The sequence below is a fragment of the Poecilia reticulata genome, chromosome 9 (assembly GCF_904066995.2).
Source record: "Poecilia reticulata chromosome 9, P_reticulata-male-v2, whole genome shotgun sequence".
NCBI classification, from domain to species: Eukaryota; Metazoa; Chordata; class Actinopteri; order Cyprinodontiformes; family Poeciliidae; genus Poecilia; species Poecilia reticulata.
Window position 1 is genome coordinate 19,094,820 of NC_088838.1, and position 22,766 is coordinate 19,117,585.

The 22,766-nt window shown below is 39.7% G+C and overlaps 4 protein-coding genes and 1 long non-coding RNA gene across 8 annotated transcripts in view; 3 read left to right on the forward strand and 2 right to left on the reverse strand.

The window, feature by feature from the left end:
* hip1rb (huntingtin interacting protein 1 related b) overlaps positions 1-10,541 on the reverse strand; it is a 46,298-nt gene extending 35,757 nt beyond the window's left edge. The window contains exon 1 of the mRNA XM_008418571.3: positions 10,457-10,541. The gene's annotated coding sequence lies outside the window, so the exon portion shown is untranslated. The remainder of the gene's footprint in view (positions 1-10,456) is intronic.
* On the forward strand, positions 3,042-6,199 carry LOC103461512 (hydroxycarboxylic acid receptor 2-like). The gene has a single exon (XM_008403795.3). The coding sequence runs from the start codon at positions 3,948-3,950 to the stop codon at positions 4,899-4,901; it is 954 nt and encodes a 317-aa protein (XP_008402017.2). The 5' UTR covers positions 3,042-3,947; the 3' UTR covers positions 4,902-6,199.
* Positions 7,192-22,766, reverse strand: part of kntc1 (kinetochore associated 1) — a 43,492-nt gene continuing 27,917 nt past the window's right edge. For 2 of the 4 annotated variants that reach the window (XM_008418568.3, XM_008418569.3), the window contains exon 62: positions 22,538-22,701. In XM_008418568.3, coding sequence (XP_008416790.2) covers positions 22,666-22,701 — 36 coding nt within the window. In that variant the 3' untranslated portion in view covers positions 22,538-22,665. Of the gene's footprint in view, positions 7,356-7,434; positions 7,523-9,540; positions 9,781-22,537; positions 22,702-22,766 lie in introns of those variants that run through there. The other 2 variants (XR_014088923.1, XR_014088922.1) reach the window with 2 other exon arrangements.
* LOC103470263 (uncharacterized) lies at positions 9,689-12,271 on the forward strand. Its single transcript, XR_534473.3, has 2 exons — positions 9,689-9,827; positions 11,804-12,271. It is a non-coding gene; the product is annotated as an uncharacterized LOC103470263 (long non-coding RNA).
* Positions 17,710-20,297, forward strand: LOC103470261 (hydroxycarboxylic acid receptor 2-like). Its single transcript, XM_008418570.3, has one exon. It carries the CDS (start codon positions 18,739-18,741, stop codon positions 19,690-19,692), a length of 954 nt encoding a protein of 317 aa, XP_008416792.1. The 5' UTR covers positions 17,710-18,738; the 3' UTR covers positions 19,693-20,297.

The window sequence follows — 22,766 nt, forward strand, 5'->3', positions numbered from 1 at the left end:
GAAAGTAATAAATGCATCTCCTTGGGTTGCCACCTTATCATGGAGGAGGGGTTTGAGTGTCCCAATGATCCTAGGAGCTATGCTGTCTGGATGGACAATATTTCTAACACAATGTTTAAGAGAGTTGCTCAGTACAAATTTGTTTAACAAATAAACTGATTAAAAGGTTAAAATGATTTCAAAAGCTTTCTCCTTTTTGTTTCACCCCCAGAAGCTATTTAGAAAAAGCTGCACTTTTAAGCTTTGTCCACTAGATGGCAGTAGATACTTCTGCGGCAGCCTTTTGAAATCTTACTCTCAGATCATCTGATCGCATAAAGCTTTTAATTTATCTCCACCAGCGGGCAGTGAAACATGCTTTAAACTACCTCTAAACTGATCTCATGATGCAAGCCACAAACGGAAGCAACATTTTAATTAAGATTGGACAAATTCAATGACATAGACTCTGTTGAATGAGTGCCATAATGAAATGCTGAGCAATTAAACGTCTCCTGAGATTCTCCAGTCTCTGTTCTGGTTCAGTCAGCAGGTTTCTGGCTGCTCACAGGGATCCGATGTCATTCACTCAAAGGATCCTCATTCATTTGCTGTTTTTGTTACGTTGTTAGGAAGTTGTGCTTATTTGAGATATAAATTCAGATATTGAAACCCAGATCAAATCATTAAATCCCCGTAGCGCATGAAATCATTGCTCTCATTGCTGGTTTTAAATAGCCTAACTTTGCAATAAACCTGCAGAAAAAACGGAATCGTGTTGGATAATGAATCCCAGAAACAATAACAAATATTTATACATGTATAATTTCAATTCAAAAAAAGAAAATTAATACTTATACAAATAATGCAGCAATCAGTTAAACACACAAACAATTAAATGTGTAAGCTATCAACAAAAATTATATTCATGGTGAGTTACAGTTGCATATAATTCTTTTTATCTCTCTTGTTAAAGCAGAAAGTAAGAAAGTAATTTAAACTACGAATGTTCAAAAAGTTTAACCAATCACTTTGTGTGCAACACTGTTAGCCTTTGATTATATTGCAGCACTATGAAACAATTTAATAAATAATTTTATTGATTGTCATTTTTTATTATTATCCTGAGGACATAATGTAAATCCAGAAACATATTGACTTCTACAGGTTTTGTTTCCAACATAAACAGAGGCTTCAACACGGTGTTCTCAGGTTCGGGAAATTGAATGCATGTCGTCTCCTTCTCTCTCTGACCTCCTTCCTGTCAAACTACTGTTGAATAAAGGCCGTAAAAAACCTTAAAAGATTTTAGCCAGTTTATATTGAAAATTCTGATTTACATGTAAAATGAAGAACTTCGTGGCTTCTTGAAAATCTCAAACCGCACATTTAGCACTTTTTTTCTCTATTGGTCTTCCTTGTAAAGTGCAGATTGACTTTCAGGAGCTCATTCTCTCATCTGCAGGCATCAAAGCAACACCAAACACCAACATGCTGTGCAACTTCAGTGGACCGGTGCTGATCAGAGCTCTCCCTCCACAGCTGCAGAACAACAAACCCAATGTTTTGTTAATGTTTAGCCCTGATCTCTGTCCTATGGAGAAGTTGTGAAAAGGTGTGTGTGACCGAGCTGCACCGGTTCTGTCAGGTGGAACGGACCTGAAGTCCAGCAAGCTACTGTGAGAAGCTTGAGGGAGGAAACACAGCAAATATAAATCATTTTAGCATTTCCAACTGACCACAGTTTCCCTTGACCAAAAGCTACTCTTTCACTGACAGAGAATTCAAGATATTCAAATAGGGCGTTGCGGCTTTCATACCCAAATTAGATATGAGATTTCTTGCATAGTGGGGCTTTGGTGTTGTTGCTGTTAAGTTTTCAACCTAAACAGTGTTTTGAAAATGATTGGTGTCTCTTCTTCCATGTTTTTTTTTTTAAGAAAAACTTTTTTAATAATTAGTTTTGCAAAATGCACCAATAATAGTTAACTGATTCTCCTCTTGTTGTTCTGATTGATTTCCTGCTCGTCTCCTCGGCCAGTGCAGGTGGGTGGTCATTTCCTGGTAGGCTTCCTGTTTTGGTATTATTTTCCTCTGTCAGATCATTAGGCATTGGTGTACTTAGTTAATTATATGAATATTGAAGACGAACGGATGCAATAACTTTATTTGGAGAAGTCAGAATAAAAGGGCTGAACGCACATGCATGCAACAATTTGCAGATTGTTGCATCTCTACTTTGTATTGGTCTCTTAGATTTCCAATAAAACATACTGAGGTGAGACACTCACTGCATGTCGTCTCCTCTCTCTGACCTCCTTCCTGTCAAGCTACTGTTGAATAAAGGCTGTAAAAAATCTTGTCTGGAAGATAAAATGAATACATTTACTAATGCCCATTAACTGTTTCTTGTTGTTAAAAAGACAGTTTTATGTTTATGGACAAAATAAAATGTACTTTACTAATCCCAGAATTGGGAAAATGTTGAGAAGCAGCAGCATGGCATACAAAAAACAGTCAATGTAAGTAAGAATAAAATACAAAATAAAATGCACATTTTTAGACAGTAAAGTGGTGTTAACTACCAATATATATATACATAGAGCAGTGGCACTGACATCATCATACAAAAGATCCAGTGTTTTATAATCTTTGGTGGAAACTTTAAATTCTTGCCTCAGATTTTTAATTGGAAATAAATCTGGACTTTGATTAGGCTGCCCAACTTTTGTGTTGAAAGCAAGCATTCCCTCGACATGATGCTGCCGCTATCATGGACGGTGACTTCAGGTTGGGTGTGGCTCACCTTCTTCCACATGTTTGTTGCAGCAGACTTCTTTTACCGTTCACAATTTCAATATGGGCAAAATCTGCAGCGTGCGTGGAGAGTAGTTGTCCATCTGTGGATCTCTGCAGCTCCTCCAGAGTTACCACATGCCTCTAATTATTCTCTGGGGAATACTCTCCTATTTCATGTCATAACCGTTCTTTAACTCCGTCTGTTGTGTTCCTTCATGATGCCGTTTGTTCTCAAACAAACCCGTCAGAGGCCTTCATAGAACAGCTGCATTCAGACTGAGATTAAATGGATGCCAGCGGACACCGTTCACTGATGAGGTGACTCCTGAAGGCTGTTGGTTGTTCATACATGAGTGTAAAAGGAGCTGCATGTTCACTACACCTTACAAATATAGCTTTATAAAAAAACTGTTACATTAATTATTTTGGTGTAGGACATGAAATCCAAATAAAATGCATTAAAATTGGAGGATGTAACATGTAATGATCCAAGAGATATGGACGCTTTTGCATTGTGCTGTAGGATGCTGCTTTGGGGAAATGTTAGTTCGTAATCAAAGTCAGCTTTTGTCATCTCAATCTAAGAGAAGGGTTTATTCTTCATTACAAATTTTTCTTTTTTAGGAGATCCGGTTCTCAGTAGTGCTGCAATCAACCTATTAGACTCGATTTTAACACGTGTGGGACTTAGTGCTGTTCATCGCGTCTCAACTCTGGTTTCTCAGAAGGGAAATAAATAGCTACTGCTGAAATGAGAAGTGCTGCTACTGAAAAAATGGGTGTTTATTTTCTATGAAATATAGTCAAAGTAATGCTTCAAGGTATTTCAAAGCTTATACTTCACTTTTGTCAATAGATTTGATTCAGCTCGACTGTGGTTGCAATCAACTGCAACGTGATGGTGAACAAAATGCATCTTGCCGTAAGCAGATGGCTACGTACTGGAAATGAGCATGTGTGCAACTTTCTAAACGGTTATAAAATCTTTGAAAAAGTATGAATTAAAAGTAAACAAAAAGAAGAACCTTCGTGGCTTCCTGGAAAACTCAAACCACACAACTAGCACTTTTTTTTCCTTCTGCGTTGGGGTTTCCCTTTTAAGACGGAGGACGGCCTTTCTGGGGCTCATTCTCTCGTCTGCAGGCATCAAAGCAACGCCAAACGCCGACATGCTGTGCAACTTTAGTGGACCCGTGCTGATCAGAGTGCTCCCTCCGCTGCTGGTCACAGAGTTCTTTCTTGGTCTCGCTGGAAACGGCTTTGCCATCTACATCTTCTGCTTTCACATGAGGCCCTGGAAAAGCAGCACGGTGCTGCTCTTCAACCTAGCAGTTGCTGACTTCTTGCTCATCGCGACTCTGCCCTTCCGAGCCAGCTACTACCTGTCGGGGATCAGCTGGTTGTTCGGCGAGACGATCTGCAACGTCTGCCTCTTCATGCTGGCCATGAACCGCAGCGGGAGCACCTTCTTCCTGATGGCCATCGCTGTGGACAGGTACATGCGCGTGGTGCATCCCTACCACCCCATCAACTCGTTGAGCGTGGGCAAGGCCACGTTGGGCGCTCTGGCGCTGTGGCTGGTCCCCATTGCAATGACCGTCCAGGTCTTCTCTATGCAACACGTCAACACGACCTACTGCGAAAGCTTCATGGTGGACACGAACGCCAGAGGAAACCTGTCCTGGCACAAGTTCGCGTTTCTCTTCTTTTTCTACATGCCTCTGCTGGTGATCCTCTACTGCACCTTCCACATCATCAGCCAGCTGAGGAGGAGACAGCTGACTAACCAGACCAAGTTCAAGAAGGCTCTGAACTTAATCGTGGTGGTGGCGGTCCTCTTCATCGTCTGCTTCCTCCCCAGTAACATCACGCTGCTGACCATGTGGATCAAGATGGTGCCAGGGTTCGTCTGCGACGACGTGGAGCAGCTCACCATCGCGTTCTACATCACCGTCAGTTTGACTTATCTCAACAGCGTGATGGACCCCGTGGTCTACTACTTCTCCAGCCCGGGCTTCAAGAACATCTTAAGGAGAACGCTGCACCTGCCCCAGACAGAGACTTGCGAGAGCAAGGAAAAGAGAACGCGCGAGACAGGGTCCCAGTCGCACAGCCAGCTGTGATCTGCAGATTCAAGAGTTAACATCTGGTCAAAGAGCATCAAGATTGAGCAAGATGATGCCGTTTTTACTTCCCTTGTAGCTGTGGAAAATGTGTTATCTGTACTTTTCTTGCACAAGCCTGCCTCAGTATGACCATGAATGCATTTTTTTATACAATTTCTTTTGTTGTGCATTTTATGTGAAAGTTTTGCACTTTTTGTTCACCTTGTTTTAATGATTTTTTTTCCTCTCATGACTTTATATGGAAACAAATGTCAATGAACGGGTAACGAATGCAAATTAAGGAAATCTGATATTTTTGTACAAATGAAACTGTCATCAAACTTGTTACATTTGTTGTCCAAAACCGAACAACTGTGACAACTTAAAGAACTACACTGAATAATTAGTACGTATATTTCTAGGGCATTGCATCAAAACCTTTGGTTTCATTAAGACAGTCTGTTTCTTGCAACCAGATACAGCTATTTATGTGTCATCTTTAAGTTTGCCGAACCGTAGCTTAGTTTAAATAATTTTGTGGATGGATGACAGTATGGATTGTAATTCAGAATTTAGCCCGTCTTGTACCAGTCATGAAATGTGCAATAAATAAAGCTTACTTGACAATTTTTAAATGATGAGTTACTTTGTGAACACAAATGCAAAAAATTGTCCATGTCAACTTTCAGACTATAAATATGGGTATGAGTAATTTCAAATCAATGCAGAAAGCTAAATATTAACCTCAGACATCTCTTCACTTTGACGTATTTGGCGATACTCATTAAGCAGATGTCAATGTGAAAGCTCCACGCTTCCCAATAAATATTAAAGCTTTCTAGCTTTGTATATTTCTACAGACAATGTTTCTGTCATAAAATGACGAGCTGATTAAGAGCAACGGAGCTCGTCTTTAAAAATATTGTTCCAACATTTGGTGAGAGATCAAATCACCAATTTTTGATTACAGATCAACATTTTTTCAGTCTATTTTTACTAATGTGCATCCCAACTAATGTTTTTTATTTTACAGCATCAGATTCTTCTGGGTCACTCATCTGCATTTTCAGTGAGTACTTTAATAAATTACAAAGATTAAAATGCTTGAATATCACATATTACTTAGTTCGACTGTATGCTTTATGGAAATGTTGATACATCTGGGCTTCCTGCTTGTTTTACATATGAAAACCTTATATTTTTACCCCCCATCCAGGGCAATGGAGAACAAACTCAGCAGTATTGTAAAGGATTATTATTTCAAAATACAGGCACTGTAAAACAAAGTTTGTAAATTAAAATGCACCTAAACCCTTCCTGCTTGATATGGATGTCTGGTTTCCTTTGAGGTCTGAGCAGCTGACTGTCACAGCTGTTGCTGAGCTGTGACGACTCGCACCTGATCATCATTGTGATGAAACCTGTCTGTTTTTTCACCCCCTGTCCTCCCTACACCCCAATCCTGACCTTCCCCTTCGCATTTGGTTGTTGTTCTCAATTTACTGCCGTCTGTGCCCGAATCTTGTCGCTTTCTTTATTGTTCTACATGTCAGTTCATGTAAAAGAGAAAAAAAAGCATGCTGCTGAGACGTATCAGTTTGATAAGATCTAAATCTCCTATCCACACAGACACTATTTGGTGCTTATGTGCCATTAACTTCCAGAAGCTAAAGATTCGTCAGAACACGCCAACAGAGAGACGTCTCAGGTGGTCCATTAAAAAAAGGAAGCTTTTTGTGCTACATCAGTCTTGCTATCCATCTCCTGTCTGTGTTTTGTAATCTGATTTCAAGAGATTTAATCAAAATCTTTTTTTGTTAATAGCTGCATCAGACAGAGATAAAGCTCTGCTTTACAGAGAGCAGGACTCAGGACATTGTACCAATGCTTCCCATCCTCTGGAGAAAGAGACAGAACTGAGGCAGTGTGTGACACTTCTGGTGTGTGACCTCTGGCCGACAGAGACTGAAGTCTCCTGCCAAATGGGTGGGATTGTTTACATCTTTGACCACGGTGAGATTCAAAGACAATAAGCTACTGGGGTGGACCTTCGCCTCTCCGTTTTCCCTCTGAGCAGCAGCCTACTCAGAAAAGATGGGGAGACTTTCCCACACGGTTGTGGAAAATTATAAAAAAAAACGTCTGAAAGCTCAATTGGTTTGCTTATGAATTGGTGAAGATTCATCTATTATTCCAAAGGCCTTTTAGTTTCTGATCAATACTGAAGGGGTGAAATGACCAGCTTTAACATAAATAAGCTGAAAAGGCATTGCTCGTTTTCCCTCTTAAAGAATCACTCAACCAACAATTTAAGAACGATAAGTTTATTCAAAGCTACATGAACAAGTTAAAGACAAGTGAGTGCAAATGCTGCAAGTCAGCCTGAAGAAGACGGAGACAGAATGTATAAATATAAAGAGTAAAAACAACGTTGCCTTATCCAGACACTACATTGGTCGTGCTGAGAAAATCCTGAAAAACAAAAAAGTGCTGCATGAAGTTTGGTTTGTTACCAACACAGAGGTGTAACAGTTTGCTAATGCAGATGTACCATGAGGCAGCCGTTGGACAGCCTTTTCCCCTGCTGCTCCTCTCTGTGCTTCAGATACTCACGAGTGAGCAAATCGGCGTCATCCTGACTGAAGAGGAGTTTCATGTTTTAAGTACATAAAACTGACAAGTGAAGAAATTGTTCTGAAAAGCTTCGTTGGGCTTTTTTTAACGGCTCGTTCTGTAAGCGGCAGTCAGCGGTTAACAATGGAAAAGGCTTATATGACAAAAAGTAAAGAAGGTCAACGTTCGGTGCTTAGAAACTCCCTTTTAGTACAAATTTACAGTGAACTGCATGCTTACAGTTTTGGTCAGAAGTTTGTATGGTTGGTGGTCCCATAGCGTGATCCAGCCACCACTACCATGCAAATTGCTTTGCTTTGTAAAAACATTCACTCCCCCTTGGCATTTTTTTCACATTTTGTTTGTCTACAGCCACAAAGTTCCAATTGAGTTTCACATGATAGAATAACACAAAGTAAATCAAAGTGGAAGGAAAATGATGCATTCAAATATTATTCTTTAGAAGTAAAAGCCTAAGAAGAAGGTGAGGTGTAACCGGGTTGTACTTCTCTTTTGTTAATTACACAAAGTATTTTCTTGTTATTCAGATTGCTCCTTTACATGAATTTACGCCTCTGAAAACTGTCATTGTCATAGCCGTGTGACATCGGAAGCCCCGCCTCTTTGTTTCTTCTTCTGTGGTATTGTTAAATTGTTTGCTCCTCTTTGGCTCTGCAGGAGAGGTGGGTGTTATTCTTTTTGTTTTTACCTAAATACATCCAGTTTATTTATAGATTTGTTAAGTTATTCTTTGCTATCATCACCATCATAATAAATCTGTTCCATAATGAGAATATTTAAGTGAACTTTAAGTGAACTTAAAGTAGCAGGAGTTAATTTTAATTTCGCTGTGTACTTTTGTTTTGTGTAGGACTTGGAGCGGGCAGCCCAATAACAAGGCTGTTTTCTGTTTGTTCTTCTCGTCCGAATAAACAGAAAAAATGTGCCACGGCCTAGTTTTTAAATAAAACCAGCACAATGGAAAAAGGATCTGGCTAGAGAGGCACGCATTTACTTTACTTTCAGTCGTATTTCTATCCCAACTTTACTTACCCAGTGGCATAAATCTGCAGATTCTTTGCCAAACAGTCAAGTGAGTCAAATCGCAGAGAATCTGTGAACATTTATTTGCAAGTCTTGCCACTGACTCTTGGATTTAAGCCATACTAACTCATAAATATGCTGTCATTCCAGCTCTGTAAACTTAAGGTTGTTATTCTGCTGGAAGGTGAAGCCTCCGCTCCAGTCTTTTTCTCCTTCTTCCAGGATTGACACGTGTCTAGCTCTAAGCGTCTTCATAATGCTGTTCGTTCTCCAATGTTCACCAATAAACCACTTAGACCTTCAAATGTGACTCTAATGGACTGTCTTTACCAGTTGGGTGGCTTCATAATTATGCAACATTTTGTGATCCTTCATCACAAAACATCTCAATACCCACTGATTTCTTACCTTATTCAAATGCACACGTGAAAGAAACAAATTTATTTTTAAAAATAATTTAGAATAGCATATGAAGTACAGAAAAAAACAACAAGGATAAATAAATATTGCACCTTTCTAAAACGTGAACTCTCCTTTTGTAAACCCGTACTGGTAACATAATATGGTAAAGGTCTGGGAGCATGAGCAAATTTATTGAGGTGGTAAATGCCTCCGCTCGGCCCCCCTTGGTGGCGCCACTGCACAGAACTCACTTTGAAGAGTTTTTTTTCTTCTTACTGAAACAAATACATTTGGGCTAAATCCAGTGCTGGAAAGTGAATGATGACATCTCTAAATTGTAACAAGTAATTTAAACAATAAAAGGTTGAATTTTTGTGTTTCAGGTTTAAATGTGCATGGTGAAGCTGTGAGGCCTTCAGTACACCTGGTTTTCTAATTAAAGCTTCATTTTCTGACTTAAATTGTTGGCCGTAAATGTGGCCTATGCGGTAAGCCACGCAGAAGGCCTTTAAAAAAAAAAAGAAGAAAACCCCGCAGGTTTCCACTCCACTGCCTGATAAAAGCCCTGCACTCTCCGTGTCCGTGTGCGTTTTTTTACCTGCTGCTTGTCAAAGTGGTCCCTCTCCGCTCCGAGGTGATGCTCGGTCCTCCTGCTCTTCACCCGCGTATGAATGTTCATCCTTCAGCCGGCACAAAGACGCTTTCACCGAGAAGAAGGGCCGTCCCTCCGCTGCTTTCCGAACCGTCCAGGGGAGCTCAAAGTGCGGGGGTTTCCTCTCGTATCCGCCGAGAGTGTCAAACCAGACGTCTGCACATCTCCGAGCTGCGGCTCCCTTTACTGCTGATGCGCCGCGGCAGAAGGAAGCAGGAAAAGCAAACGCGAGGGTGAGTTTAGCATTACGTGGACGGATCCACCCACAAGAGGTAGGGGGCGGAGGGAATCACCATCATCATCATCATCATCATCATCATCATCGTGTCCTCTAGCGAGTACATCCATCTACAGGCAGGTTGTTTTCAGATCAGCTTTTTTTTTTTTTTTGTCCATCTGTGTTTTTTCTTTTGTTCTGCCCCTTCATCTGAATTCACGGGCGCCATTCAGATTAATCAAAAATGCACCGGGATTATTATTAAAAATTAGGAAAACTGTAACTCGCTGATGGAAATGTCAAATCACTGTGGTGAGTCCGGTCAGAACCCCAAAGAAACCAGAGTCGGTTGGTTCAATCTGCACTTGCTGTTCAGTCTTTATTTCGCCGTAACGGTGTGGTTCTACAAGATATAAATAATAATACATCAGTGTCTGATGAATGAATGACTGAAATAACACACTAACTTAACCAACTACACTAATAAAGGTTGCACAGACATTCTTTTCTAATTAAACACGACACAAAGAAAACCCACTTTGTGTAGCTCAAGTGCGCACGTGAACGAAGCATGCAATCAATTAACGCCAAAACTTAAATATTCATATACATAAACAATATTTTTAACTTCCTAACATCACTTACTTGTATTCCACGCACCCAAATCGAAAATAAAAGGTAACAACTGCAAAAGGCAACTCAAACTACTCAAATGTTATCGGTAACTCGACTCCTTCCTTTTCTTCTCTCCTTTTTTCCATCTGCGTGCTGATTCACAGGTGCTCTAAGCTCCGCCCCCTTTAAAGAGCCTCATCACGCACTTAGGCAGCCATTTTCACTATTATTATTATTATTAGTAGTATTATTATTATTTCGCGATTATTTCTCTAATCCTGAGGTTTCATCCGGTTAAAAAGAAACGAAAGAAAAAAAAAACTACAACTGATGACACAAACCAGGAAATGAGAATCAGATGATGTGGGTGGACTGACACGACACCTTCAGTGGCGCATGTGGCTGTCGGATTTCCATTATAACACATCAAATTAAATTAAGGTTCACTCTGGTTTTTAATGGTGTTTAAAAGAAAATATGGGATCCTCTAACAGCCTAGCCCCCCAAAAATTATATATTTTCATAAAATGAACGCTCAGATAAAGTAGCATTGCCTCCATCATTGATTCTCCCCACACCTGTGTGTATATTAGATTTAAGTTTAAACTCTGAAAATACCATTCTAATACAGAGATATGCCTCGATCGAAACCATGTCACTGTAGCGCTGCTTTATGTTTAAAGTTTCTTCCAGCCTCTAAGCTTGTTTTTTTTTTTTTTACTTAATTTAGCTCCATCCTTTTTCCATCAGTTTCCCTGAAGAATATGACTCCCACAGCATGAGCCCTTTGCTGGACAGGACTGCTTGGAGTGCAATAATTGTTTATTCCAAGAGTTGCATTTCTCCTGCTAATGTAATATTTAGTGATTTAGCCAGTTGGACAGAGTTTCTGGACACCGCAGCGGATGATAACGCTGGATACAAATGACACCAGCCAAAATACTAAAGGTCACAGAGTGATAGAAGCACAGATAGAGGAGCAAAGACACCACCACTGAATTCATCATTTAAATATTTACCAATGTCACTGCAAAATCTTCTAACACACGATGCTCAAAAATGTGATTTTGGTTATAAGTTAGGATGAAATTCATCCTATTGTAGCCTATCAGTTTTATTCTCTGCTGCTGTTTAGATTCGTCTGCACTTCCTCATTATTTTGTAACCTTTCTTTGATTTGCTTTTTAATGGTTTAATGGTTGTGTTTCTCGCTCTTTCATTTTCAAACCAGACGTGTGATGTGTGCAAAAAGTTGATTACACCATGTACACCAATGTACATGAAAAATATTGCTTACAAGATTGTCCAACTGGAATTTCTTGTTTAGTCTTTTTTTGGGACTGGGTGGAGTTTCAACCGTGATGTTTTTGTTCACAGGTATGCAGGTGAAAGAAGCACAACGGCTGGTGGGACAACAAGGGGTGGACATGACGGGGACATGCTGTCTGTCCTGCAGGCCAAACCGGCTCTTTCAGATTTTTCTGCCCCTGTCTGAACTCTACGCAAACATTACAAAGCAGAATCCAATCCAGTGAGGCAGAAGGAGAAGCATCCATGTATAAACAGCCCAAAGAAATGCATGATTTATTCAAAGAATGTGGCGGACGTTACGGTGGGCAAATGAAGTCACGCAGAGACGGCTTTTCGCAAAGAGAACTGTAGAAAGGTGGAAAGTTTACCTGTTTTCATTTTTCATCCTTTACACTTTTTTTACTCACGTTTTTTTGATGCAGTTGTGTTAAGTTCTTGGATATTTTAAAAGTCCCATCACTTCATTTTGAATCAAATGTAGTACATATGTGCTTTCAATTTGCCTTCAAACTTAATAAAGCAATCCGTCTTGTTTCTATGTTTACCCCCATTACAATTTGAAACTATTTCTTAGATTCAATTATTTTTATCCTCCTTCCTGGCGTTGAAATTCTTTCAAAGTGTCAGGCTTGTCTGCCTTCCACTAGGTGAAAATATTTTTTTCATTTACCAAAACTCTGCCAATGTACATATTTGCGATGGAAAAAAAGTCATATATTTTCCAATGACTATTTAAGATTTTGGCCAAATTCCAAAAATGATTCAGTATTAAATTTATTGCCTTTTTTTTTATTTCTATATGACTTGGATAAAACAAGGAGCACTAAATCTAAGCTCTTTTCTCAACTCTTCTCTAAATAATGAAATAACAAAACTGAGGTAAGTATTAGAATTGCCAAGTAAGGAAATATTTCAGAAAATGTATGTGCTTGCTATGGAGAGAACTAAAATACAAAAAAGAGTTAAATTGCTGAAATTGGCATTGATTAGTTGAAAATTTTTAAGTTTTATCAATATTTTTCAGGTATGTTACATTAATGATGAGATTCATAAAACAAAGGAAAACCTCTCGTTGATGCCAGTAATGTTTAAGAGACTTTCTCAGTACAAATTTGTTTAACAAATAAACTTATTACAAAGGTTTAAATGATTTCAGATGCTTTCTCCTTTTTGTTTCACCCCCAGAAGTTACTTTAGAAAAAGCTGCACTTTTAAGCTTTGTCCACTAGACGGCAGTAGATACTTTTGCGGCAGCCTTTTGAAATCTTACTCTCAGATCATCTGATCGCATAAAGCTTTTAATTTATCTCCACCAGCGGGCAGTGAAACATGCTTTAAACTACCTCTAAACTGATCTCATGATGCAAGCCACAAACGGAAGCAACATTTTAATTAAGATTGGACAAATTCATTGACATAGACTCTGTTGAATGAGTGCCATAATGAAATGCTGAGCAATTAAACGTCTCCTGAGATTCTCCAGTCTCTGTTCTGGTTCAGTCAGCAGGTTTCTGGCTGCTCACAGGGATCCGATGTCATTCACTCAAAGAATCCTCATTCATTTGCTGTTTTTGTTACGTTGTTAGGAAGTTGTGCTTATTTGAGATATAAATTCAGATACTGAAACCCAGATCAAATCATTAAATCCCTGTAGCGCATGAAATCATTGCTCTCATTGGTGGTTTTAAATAGCCTAACTTTGCAATAAACCTGCAGAAAAAACGGAATCGTGTTGGATAATGAATCCCAGAAACAATAACAAATATTTATACATGTATAATTTCAATTCAAAAAAAGAAAATTAATACTTATACAAATAATGCAGCAATCAGTTAAACACACAAAACATTAAATGTGTAAGCTATCAACTAAAATTATATTCATGGTGAGTTACAGTTGCATATAATTCTTTTTATCTCTCGTGTTAAAGTAAGAAAGTAACAAAGTAATTTAAACTATGAATGTTCAAAAAGTTTAACCAATCACTTTGTGTGCAACACTGTTAGCCTTTCATTATACATTGCAGCACTATGAAACAATTTAATAAATAATTTTATTGATTGTCATTTTTTATTATTATCCTGAGGACATAATGTAAATCCAGAAACATATTGACTTCTACAGGTTTTGTTTCCAACATAAACAGAGGCTTATGTTGGTGTTACGGTGTTCTCAGGTTCGGGAAATTCTATGCATGTCGTCTCCTTCTCTCTCTGACCTCCTTCCTGTCAAACTACTGTTGAATAAAGGCCGTAAAAAACCTTAACGAAAGATTTTAGCCAGTTTATATTGAAAAATCTGATTTACATGTAAATAAAAAGAAGAACCTCATAGCTTCTTGAAAATCTCAAACCGCACATTTAGCACGTTTTTCTCTGTTGGTCTTCCTTGTAAACTGCAGATTGACTTTCAGGAGCTCATTCTCTCATCTGCAAGCATCAAAGCAACACCAACACCAACATGCTGTGCAACTTCAGTGGACCGGTGCTGATCAGAGCTCTCCCTCCACAGCTGCAGAACAACAAACCCAATGTTTTGTTAATGTTTAGCCCTGATCTCTGTCCTATGGAGAAGTTGTGAAAAGGTGTGTGTGACTGAGCTGCACCGGTTCTGTCAGGTGGAACGGACCTGAAGTCCAGCAAGCCACTGTGAGAAGCTTGAGGGAGGAAACAGCAAATATAAATCATTTTAGCATTTCCAACTGACCACAGTTTCCCTTGACCAAAAGCTACTCTTTCACTGACACAGAGAATTCAAGATATTCAAATAGGGCGTTGCGGCTTTCATACCCAAATTAGATATGAGATTTCTTGCATAGTGGGGCTTTGGTGTTGTTGCTGTTAAGTTTTCAACCTAAAAAGTGTTTTGAAAATGATCGGTGTCTCTTCTTCCATGTTTTTTTTAAATTAAGAATAACTTTTTTAATAATTTGTTTTGCAAAATGTAGAAATAATATTTAACAGATTCTCCTCTTGTTCTGATTGATTTCCTGCTCGTCTCCTCGGCCGGTGTGGGTGGGTGGTCATTTCCTGGTAGGCTTCCTGTTTTGGTATTATTGTTTTCTTTCAGATCATTAGGCATTGGTGTACTTTGTTAATTATATGAATATTGAAGACAAACGGATGCAATAACTTTATTTGGAGGCGTCAGAATAAAAGGGCTGAACGCACATGCATGCAACAATTTGCAGATTGTTGCATCTCTACTTTGTATTGGTCTCTTAGATTTCCAATAAAACATACTGAGGTGAGACACTCACTGCATGTCGTCTCCTCTCTCTGATCTCCTCCCTGTCAAGCTACTGTTGAATAAAGGCTGTAAAAAATCTTGTCTGGAAGATAAAATGAATAAATTTACTAATGCCCATTATTTGTTTCTTGTTGTTAAAAAGACAGTTTTATGTTTATGGACAAAATAAAATGTACTTTACTAATCCCAGAATTGGGAAAATGTTGAGAAGCAGCAGCATGGCATACAAAAAACAGTCAATGTAAGTAAGAATGAAATACAAAATAAAATGCACATTTTTATACAGTAAAGTGGTGTTAACTACCAATATATATACATAGAGCAGTGGCACTGACATTATCATACAAAAGATCCAGTGTTTTATAATCTTTGGTGGGCCAGTTGACTCGACTCGCCAGTTGGTGAAAGTTTGGCAGGAAAGTGTTCAAATGGTTGAAATCCCCTGTATTGACGCTGAATGCATCTTGGTGGTTAGCCAGTAAGTTTGAGGTGGTAGAGCTCTAATTTATGTTTTTAAGCAATTATTTGTAGATGTATCACATTAAAACACCTGAGCCTTGGAGGTTTTGTTCCCCCCAATATCTGCTCCAGTCATTTTAGCTCTGTTGACGACAAGAATTAAATGAGCTGGTTGATAATTGCCACTAAGAGCTCGGTCAATGCTTAGAAAGGGATGCACCCGACCTGTGCACATACCGCTCAGAGTGGGAAAGGTTACAGACAGCAAATGAAACTATTTCATTACAAATAGTTTCATTTGTAATGAAACTATTAATTTTCATTACAAATTTCCCTCTGATCAGAAAATACACAGACTCAAACACACATTCAGTTCTTTATTGACTGTAGTTCAATAGACATCAAACACTTTCGGTAACTATCAACAGCTTAAAATTCAACACAATTCTGGTTGGATGTTTTAACCTTTTTTTTTTTTTACAAAGTTTACTGAAAATGCCAACAGTTTCAGTAAGGATCTTTCCAGAAGCTTTGTCCAAACTCTCCCTCTCAGATGAAAGGAAATAACTTTTGGTGTCAATGACTGCTAACTGGAAACCAGATCAATAAAGTATCACACACTCCTTTGCTGAAGGCTATAATTGACACCAATCAGCCACACGCTCATCTTCACACCTTATGTTTCACACTTTGGTTTTTCACATGCATCTGCAAATCAAGACCACGAGTTTCTAACACCCACCATGAGAAACTCATCTTATTTCACTTCATCTGTGCAGCTTCGTACTCTGAATAAAACTGAAACATTGTTGAGGATGTAGAAGTCTGCACACAAACTACCAACATCACTTCTCTTCTCCACATACTACAGCTCTTAGTATGAATGATGTCAGACCTTCCTGATTTTCTAGAGGAAAGACTGACAGCAGTGATACTCTCCTGTGGGTCGGCAGAAATTTATATTTATTCATTTCCAATCAAAAAATACACACTGCGTTGCGATGTAACGATAAGATTTGATTATAAGGCTCTGTAAGCTGACCTCTAACTAACCTGAAACACAACAATGAATTTAACTTACAAAGAGGCCAACAATGTGACGGAGTGAATTTCTGTTCAGCTCCTCCGAGCCGAAGCTTGCGAGAAGAACTGCAGTTACAGCTGCAGAGCGTTTAGAGTGTCTCTCTGGACCAGTGGTTCTTAACCTGGGTTCGATCGAACCCCAGGAGTTCGATGAGTCGGTCTCAGGGGTTCGACGGAGCCTCTGCCGCGGAGGTAAAGACACACTTGTGTAAAGTCGTGATGACGCCCCGCTTAATTGCTGCAGAGGATCACGTTACATTGCTTAGCCAATCAGAGCTGCGGAGGTGCACTGATTGAAGGAGCTCCACTCTCAGCATGGATTTGAACTTGTGTCTTTATTTACTTCAGCAAAGCTCACAGTTTTTACTAAATTCTGTAGCTTTCGGTGTACTTCTAAATCTGCTCCTTAGTCGCATCTTTTCGGGGTTGGTACTGTCTCTAGTGGTGTGAGGGTTGTAACACAACTAATATAATTACATTACTAAATCAGAATACCGCAAAGTGTTTATCATTTATTATTAATTTTTCATTCTCTTAAGAATACAGAGCTAATTAAATGATCTAAACAATATTAAAGTGATTCCAGTTTTTCTCAATGGCCAACCTATTGAAACTGTGGCAAATTTTAAATACCTTGGGTCATTCCTGGACAGTCAGCTCAACTTTGCTGAAAACACTCACTATATTTTGAAGACTCTAGTTGGGTCACCCCTATGTCTTGAATTTCGGGGAAAAAAATATTTTATTTATCACTACAGAAGGGTTCAGTGAGTGCACATATGAAACTGGTGGGTTTGGTAACTCAAAAAAGGTTAAGAACCACTGCTCTGGACCAATTTTGGAAAAATAGCTGAAGATCAGCCAGATCAGATGTAGAGCGTTTTAGAAGATCAACTTTAAATTCTTGCCTCAGATTCTTAATTTGAAATAAGTCTGGACTTTGATTAGGCTGCCCAACTTTTGTGTTGAAAGCAAGCATTCCCTCAACATGATGCTGCCGCTATCATGGACGGTGACTTCAGGTTGGGTGTGGCTCACCTTCTTCCACATGTTTGTTGCAGCAGACTTCTTTTACCGTTCACAATTTCAATACGGGCAAAATCTGCAGCATGCGTGGCGAGTAGTTGTCCATCTGTGGATCTCTGCAGCTCCTCCAGAGTTACCACATGCCTCTAATTATTCTCTGGGGAATACTCTCCTCTTTCATGTCGTAACCTTTCTTTAACTCCATCTGTTGTGTTCCTTCATGATGCCGTTTGTTCTCAAACAAACCCGTCAGAGGCCTTCATAGAACAGCTGCATTCAGACTGAGATTAAATGGATGCCAGCGGACACCGTTCACTGATGAGGTGACTCCTGAAGGCTGTTGGTTGTTCATACACGAGTGTAAAAGGAGCTGCATGTTCACTACACCTTACAAATATAGCTTTGTATAAAAAACTGTTACATTAATTATTTTGGTGTAGGACATGAAATCCAAATAAAATGCATTAAAATTGGAGGATGTAACATGTAATGATCCAAGAGATATGGACGCTTTTGCATTGTGCTGTAGGATGCTGCTTTGGGGAAATGTTAGTTTGTAATCAAAGTCAGCTTTTGTCATCTCAATCTAAGAGAAGGGTTTATTCTTCATTACAATTTTTTTTTTTAGGAGATCCGTTCTCAGTAGTGCTGCAATCAACCTATTAGACTCGACTTTAACACGTGTGGGACTTAGTGCTGTTCATCGCGTCTCAACTCTGGTTTCTCAGAAGAGGAATAAATAGCTACTGCTGAAATGAGAAGTGCTGCTGCTACTGAAAACTGGGTGTTTATTCTCTATGAAATATAGTCAAAGTAATGCTTTAAGGTATTTCAAAGTTTAGAAGCTTTTACTTCACTTTGGTCAATAGATATGATTCTGCTCAACTGTGGTTGCAATCATCTGCAACGTGATGGTGAATAAAATGCATCTTGCATCTAAGCAGATGGCTACGTACTGGAAATGAGCATGTGTGCAACTTTCTAAACGGTTATAAAATCTTTGAAAAAGTATGAATTAAAAGTAAACAAAAAGAAGAACCTTCGTGGCTTCCTGGAAAACTCAAACCACACAACTAGCACTTTTTTTTTTCTTCTGCGTTGGTGTTTCCCTTTTAAGACGGAGGACGGCCTTTCTGGGGCTCATTCTCTCGTCTGCAGGCATCAAAGCAACGCCAAACGCCGACATGCTGTGCAACTTTAGTGGACCCGTGCTGATCAGAGTGCTCCCTCCGCTGCTGGTCACAGAGTTCTTTCTTGGTCTCGCTGGAAACGGCTTGGCTCTCTTCATCTTCTGCTTCCACCTGAGGCCCTGGAAAAGCAGCACGGTGCTGCTCTTCAACCTGGCAGTGACTGACTTCATGCTCATCATGGCTCTGCCCCTCAGGGCCAGCTACTACCTGTCGGGGATCAGCTGGATGTTCGGCGAGATGATCTGCAAAGTCTGCCTCTTTATGCTGGCCATGAACCGCAGCGGGAGCACCTTCTTCCTGATGGCCATCGCTGTGGACAGGTACATGCGCGTGGTGCATCCCCACCACCCCATCAACTCGTTGAGCGTGGGCAAGGCCATGTTGGGCGCTCTGGCGCTGTGGCTGGTCCCCATTGCAATGACCGCCCACGTCTTCTCTCTGCAACACGTCAACACGACCTACTGCGAAAGCTTCATGGTGGACACGACCTCCAGAGGAAACCTGTCCTGGCACAAGTTCACATTTCTCGTCTCTTTCTACATGCCTCTGCTGGTGATCCTCTACTGCACCTTCCACATCATCAGCCACCTGAGGAGGAGACAGCTGACTAACCAGACCAAGTTCAAGAAGGCTCTGTACTTCATCGTGGTGGTGGCGGTCCTCTTCATCGTCTGCTTCCTCCCCAGCAACATCACGCTGCTGACCATGTGGATCAAGATGGTGCCAGGGTTCGTCTGCGACGACATGGAGCAGCTCACCATCGTGTTCTACATCACCGTCAGTTTGACTTATCTCAACAGCACGCTGGACCCCGTGGTCTACTACTTCTCCAGCCCGGCCTTCAAGAAGATCTGCAGGAGAACGCTGCACCTGCCCCAGACAGAGACTTGCGAGAGCACGGAAAAGAGAACGCGCGAGACGGGGTCCCAGTCGCACAGCCAGCTGTGATCTGCAGACTCAAGAGTTAACATCTGGTCAAAGAGCATCAAGATTGAGCAAGATGATGCCGTTTTTACTTCCCTTGTAGCTGTGGAAAATGTGTTATCTGTACTTTTCTTGCACAAGACTGCCTCAGTATGACCATGAATGCATTTTTTATACAATTTCTTTTGTTGTGCATTTTATGTGAAAGTTTTGCACTTTTTGTTCACCTTGTTTTAATGATTTTTTTTTTCCCTCTCATGACTTTATATGGAAACAAATGTCAATGAACGGGTAACGAATGCAAATTAAGGAAATCTGATATTTTTGTACAAATGAAACTGTCATCAAACTTGTTACATTTGTTGTCCAAAACCAAACAACTGTGACAACTTAAAGAACTACACTGAATAATTAGTACGTATATTTCTAGGGCATTGCACCAAAAGCTTTGGTTTCATTAAGACATTCTGTTTCTTGGAGGGTTTTTGCAACCAGATACAGCTATTTATGTGTCATCTTTAAGTTTGCCGAACCGTAGCTTAGTTTAAATAATTTTGTGGATGGATGACAGTATGGATTGTAATTCAGAATTTAGCCCGTCTTGTACCAGTCATGAAATGTGCAATAAATAAAGCTTACTTGACAATTTTTAAATGAGTCACTACCTGAACACAAATGCAAAAAAAAAAAAAAAAAAAATCGGCCATTTCAACTTTCAGAAAGACTTTAAATATGGGTATGAGTAATTTCAAATCAATGCAGAAAGCTAAATATTAACCTCAGACATCTCTTCACTTTGACGTATTTGGCGATACTCATTAAACAGATGTCAATGTGAAAGCTCCACACTTCCCAATAAATATTAAAGCTTTCTAGCTTTGCATATTTCTACAGACATTGTTTCTGTCATAAAATGACGAGTTGATTAAGAGCAACGGAGCTCGTCTTTAAAAATATTGTTCAACATTTGGTGAGAGATCAAATCACCAATTTTTGATTACAGATCAAAATTTTTTCAGTCTATTTTTACTAGCATGCATCCCAACTAATGTTTTTTTTTTTTTTTTTTTTTTTACAGCACCAGATTCTTCTGGGTCACCCATCTGCATTTTCAGTGAATACTTTAATTAATTACAAAGATTAAAATGCTTGAATATCACATATTACTTAGTTCGACTGTATGCTTTATGGAAATGTTGATACATCTGGGCTTCCTGCTTGTTTTACATATGAAAACCTTATATTTTTACCCCCCATCCAGGGCAATGGAGAACAAACTCACAATACAGCTGAGATGCAAACTCAGCTGTATTGTAAAGGATTATTATTTCAAAATACAGGCACTGTAAAACAAAGTTTGTAAATTAAAATGCACCTAAACCCTTCCTGGCTGATATGGATGTCTGGTTTCCTTTGAGGTCTGAGCAGCTGACTGTCACAGCTGTTGCTGAGCTGTGATGACTCGCACCTGATCATCATCGCGATGATCTCCAGCTGCTGCCATATAAGGACAGATTTTCCTTCAGGCCTTCTGCAAACAGTAGCGCGATTTGTCCAGCAACTAACCTGTCTGTCTTTTCACCCCCTGTCCTCCCAACACCCCAATCCTGACCTATAGTGATGGGTAAATGAGGCGTTTCGACTCATAGCAACACAGTATTGATACTGTGTTGATACTGTGTCACTCAATACTGACACCTGCTGGACTTTAAAAATTCCTACAGGCAACGTAGTGATTTGATGACCTTGTCTATACAATAGGATTTAAGTCTTTGTATTTTATTGAATATTATATGTTGTATTATGTCATATCTTCAGTTACATTTAAAATATATTTGATATACAGTCAATAAAGAATGTGAACATGTACCATAAAGTGAAAATTTAAGTAAATGTTTGGAATGAGGATGCATTGGTCACGTGACTTGCTGAAACCAATACGCGCACCGACACGGGTGTTGGCTTGATGCATGCGCCGGCGCGTCGGAGTTGCTGGACCCATCACTGCTGACCTACCCCTCCGCATTTGGTCGTTGTTCTCAATTTACTGCTGTCTGTGCCTGAATCGTGTCGCTTTCTTTATTGTTCTACATGTCAGTTCATGTAAAAGAGAAAAAAAAGCATGCTGCTGAGACGTATCAGTTTGATAAGATCTAAATCTCCTATCCACACAGACACTATTTGGTGCTTATGTGCCATTAACTTCCAGAAGCTAAAGATTCGTCAGTGTTTTGTCAGAACACGCCAACAGAGAGACTTCTCAGGTGGTCCATTAAAAAAAAGGAAGCTTTTTGTGCTACATCAGCCTTGCTATCATCTCCTGTCTGTGTTTTGTAATCTGATTTCAAGAGATTTAATCAAAATCTTTTTTTGTTAATAGCTGCATCAGACAGAGATAAAGCTCTGCTTTACAGAGAGCAGGGCTCTGACTCAGGACATTGTACCAATGCTTCCCATCCTCTGGAGAAAGAGACAGAACTGAGGCAGTGTGTGACACTTCTGGTGTGTGACCTCTGGCCGACAGAGACTGAAGTCTCCTGCCAAATGGGTGGGATTGTTTACATCTTTGACCACGGTGAGATTCAAAGACAATAAGCTACTGGGGTGGACCTTCGCCTCTCCGTTTTCCCTCTGAGCAGCAGCCTACTCAGAAAAGATGGGGAGACTTTCCCACACGGTTGTGGAAAATTATAAAAAAAACGTCTGAAAGCTCAATTGGTTTGCTGATGAATTGGTGAAGATTCATCTATTATTCCAAAGGCCTTTTAGTTTCTGATCAATACTGAAGGGGTGGAATGACCAGCTTTAACATAAATAAGCTGAAAAGGCATTGCTCGTTTTCCCTCTTAAAGAATCACTCAACCAACAATTTAAGAACGATAAGTTTATTCAAAGCTACATGAACAAGTTAAAGACAAGTGAGTGCAAATGCTGCAAGTCAGCCTGAAGAAGACGGAGACAAAATGTATAAATATAAAGAGTAAAAACAACGTTGCCTTATCCAGACACTACATTGGTCGTGCTGAGAAAATCCTGAAAAACAAAAAAGTGCTGCATGAAGTTTGGTTTGTTACCAACACAGAGCTGTAACAGTTTGC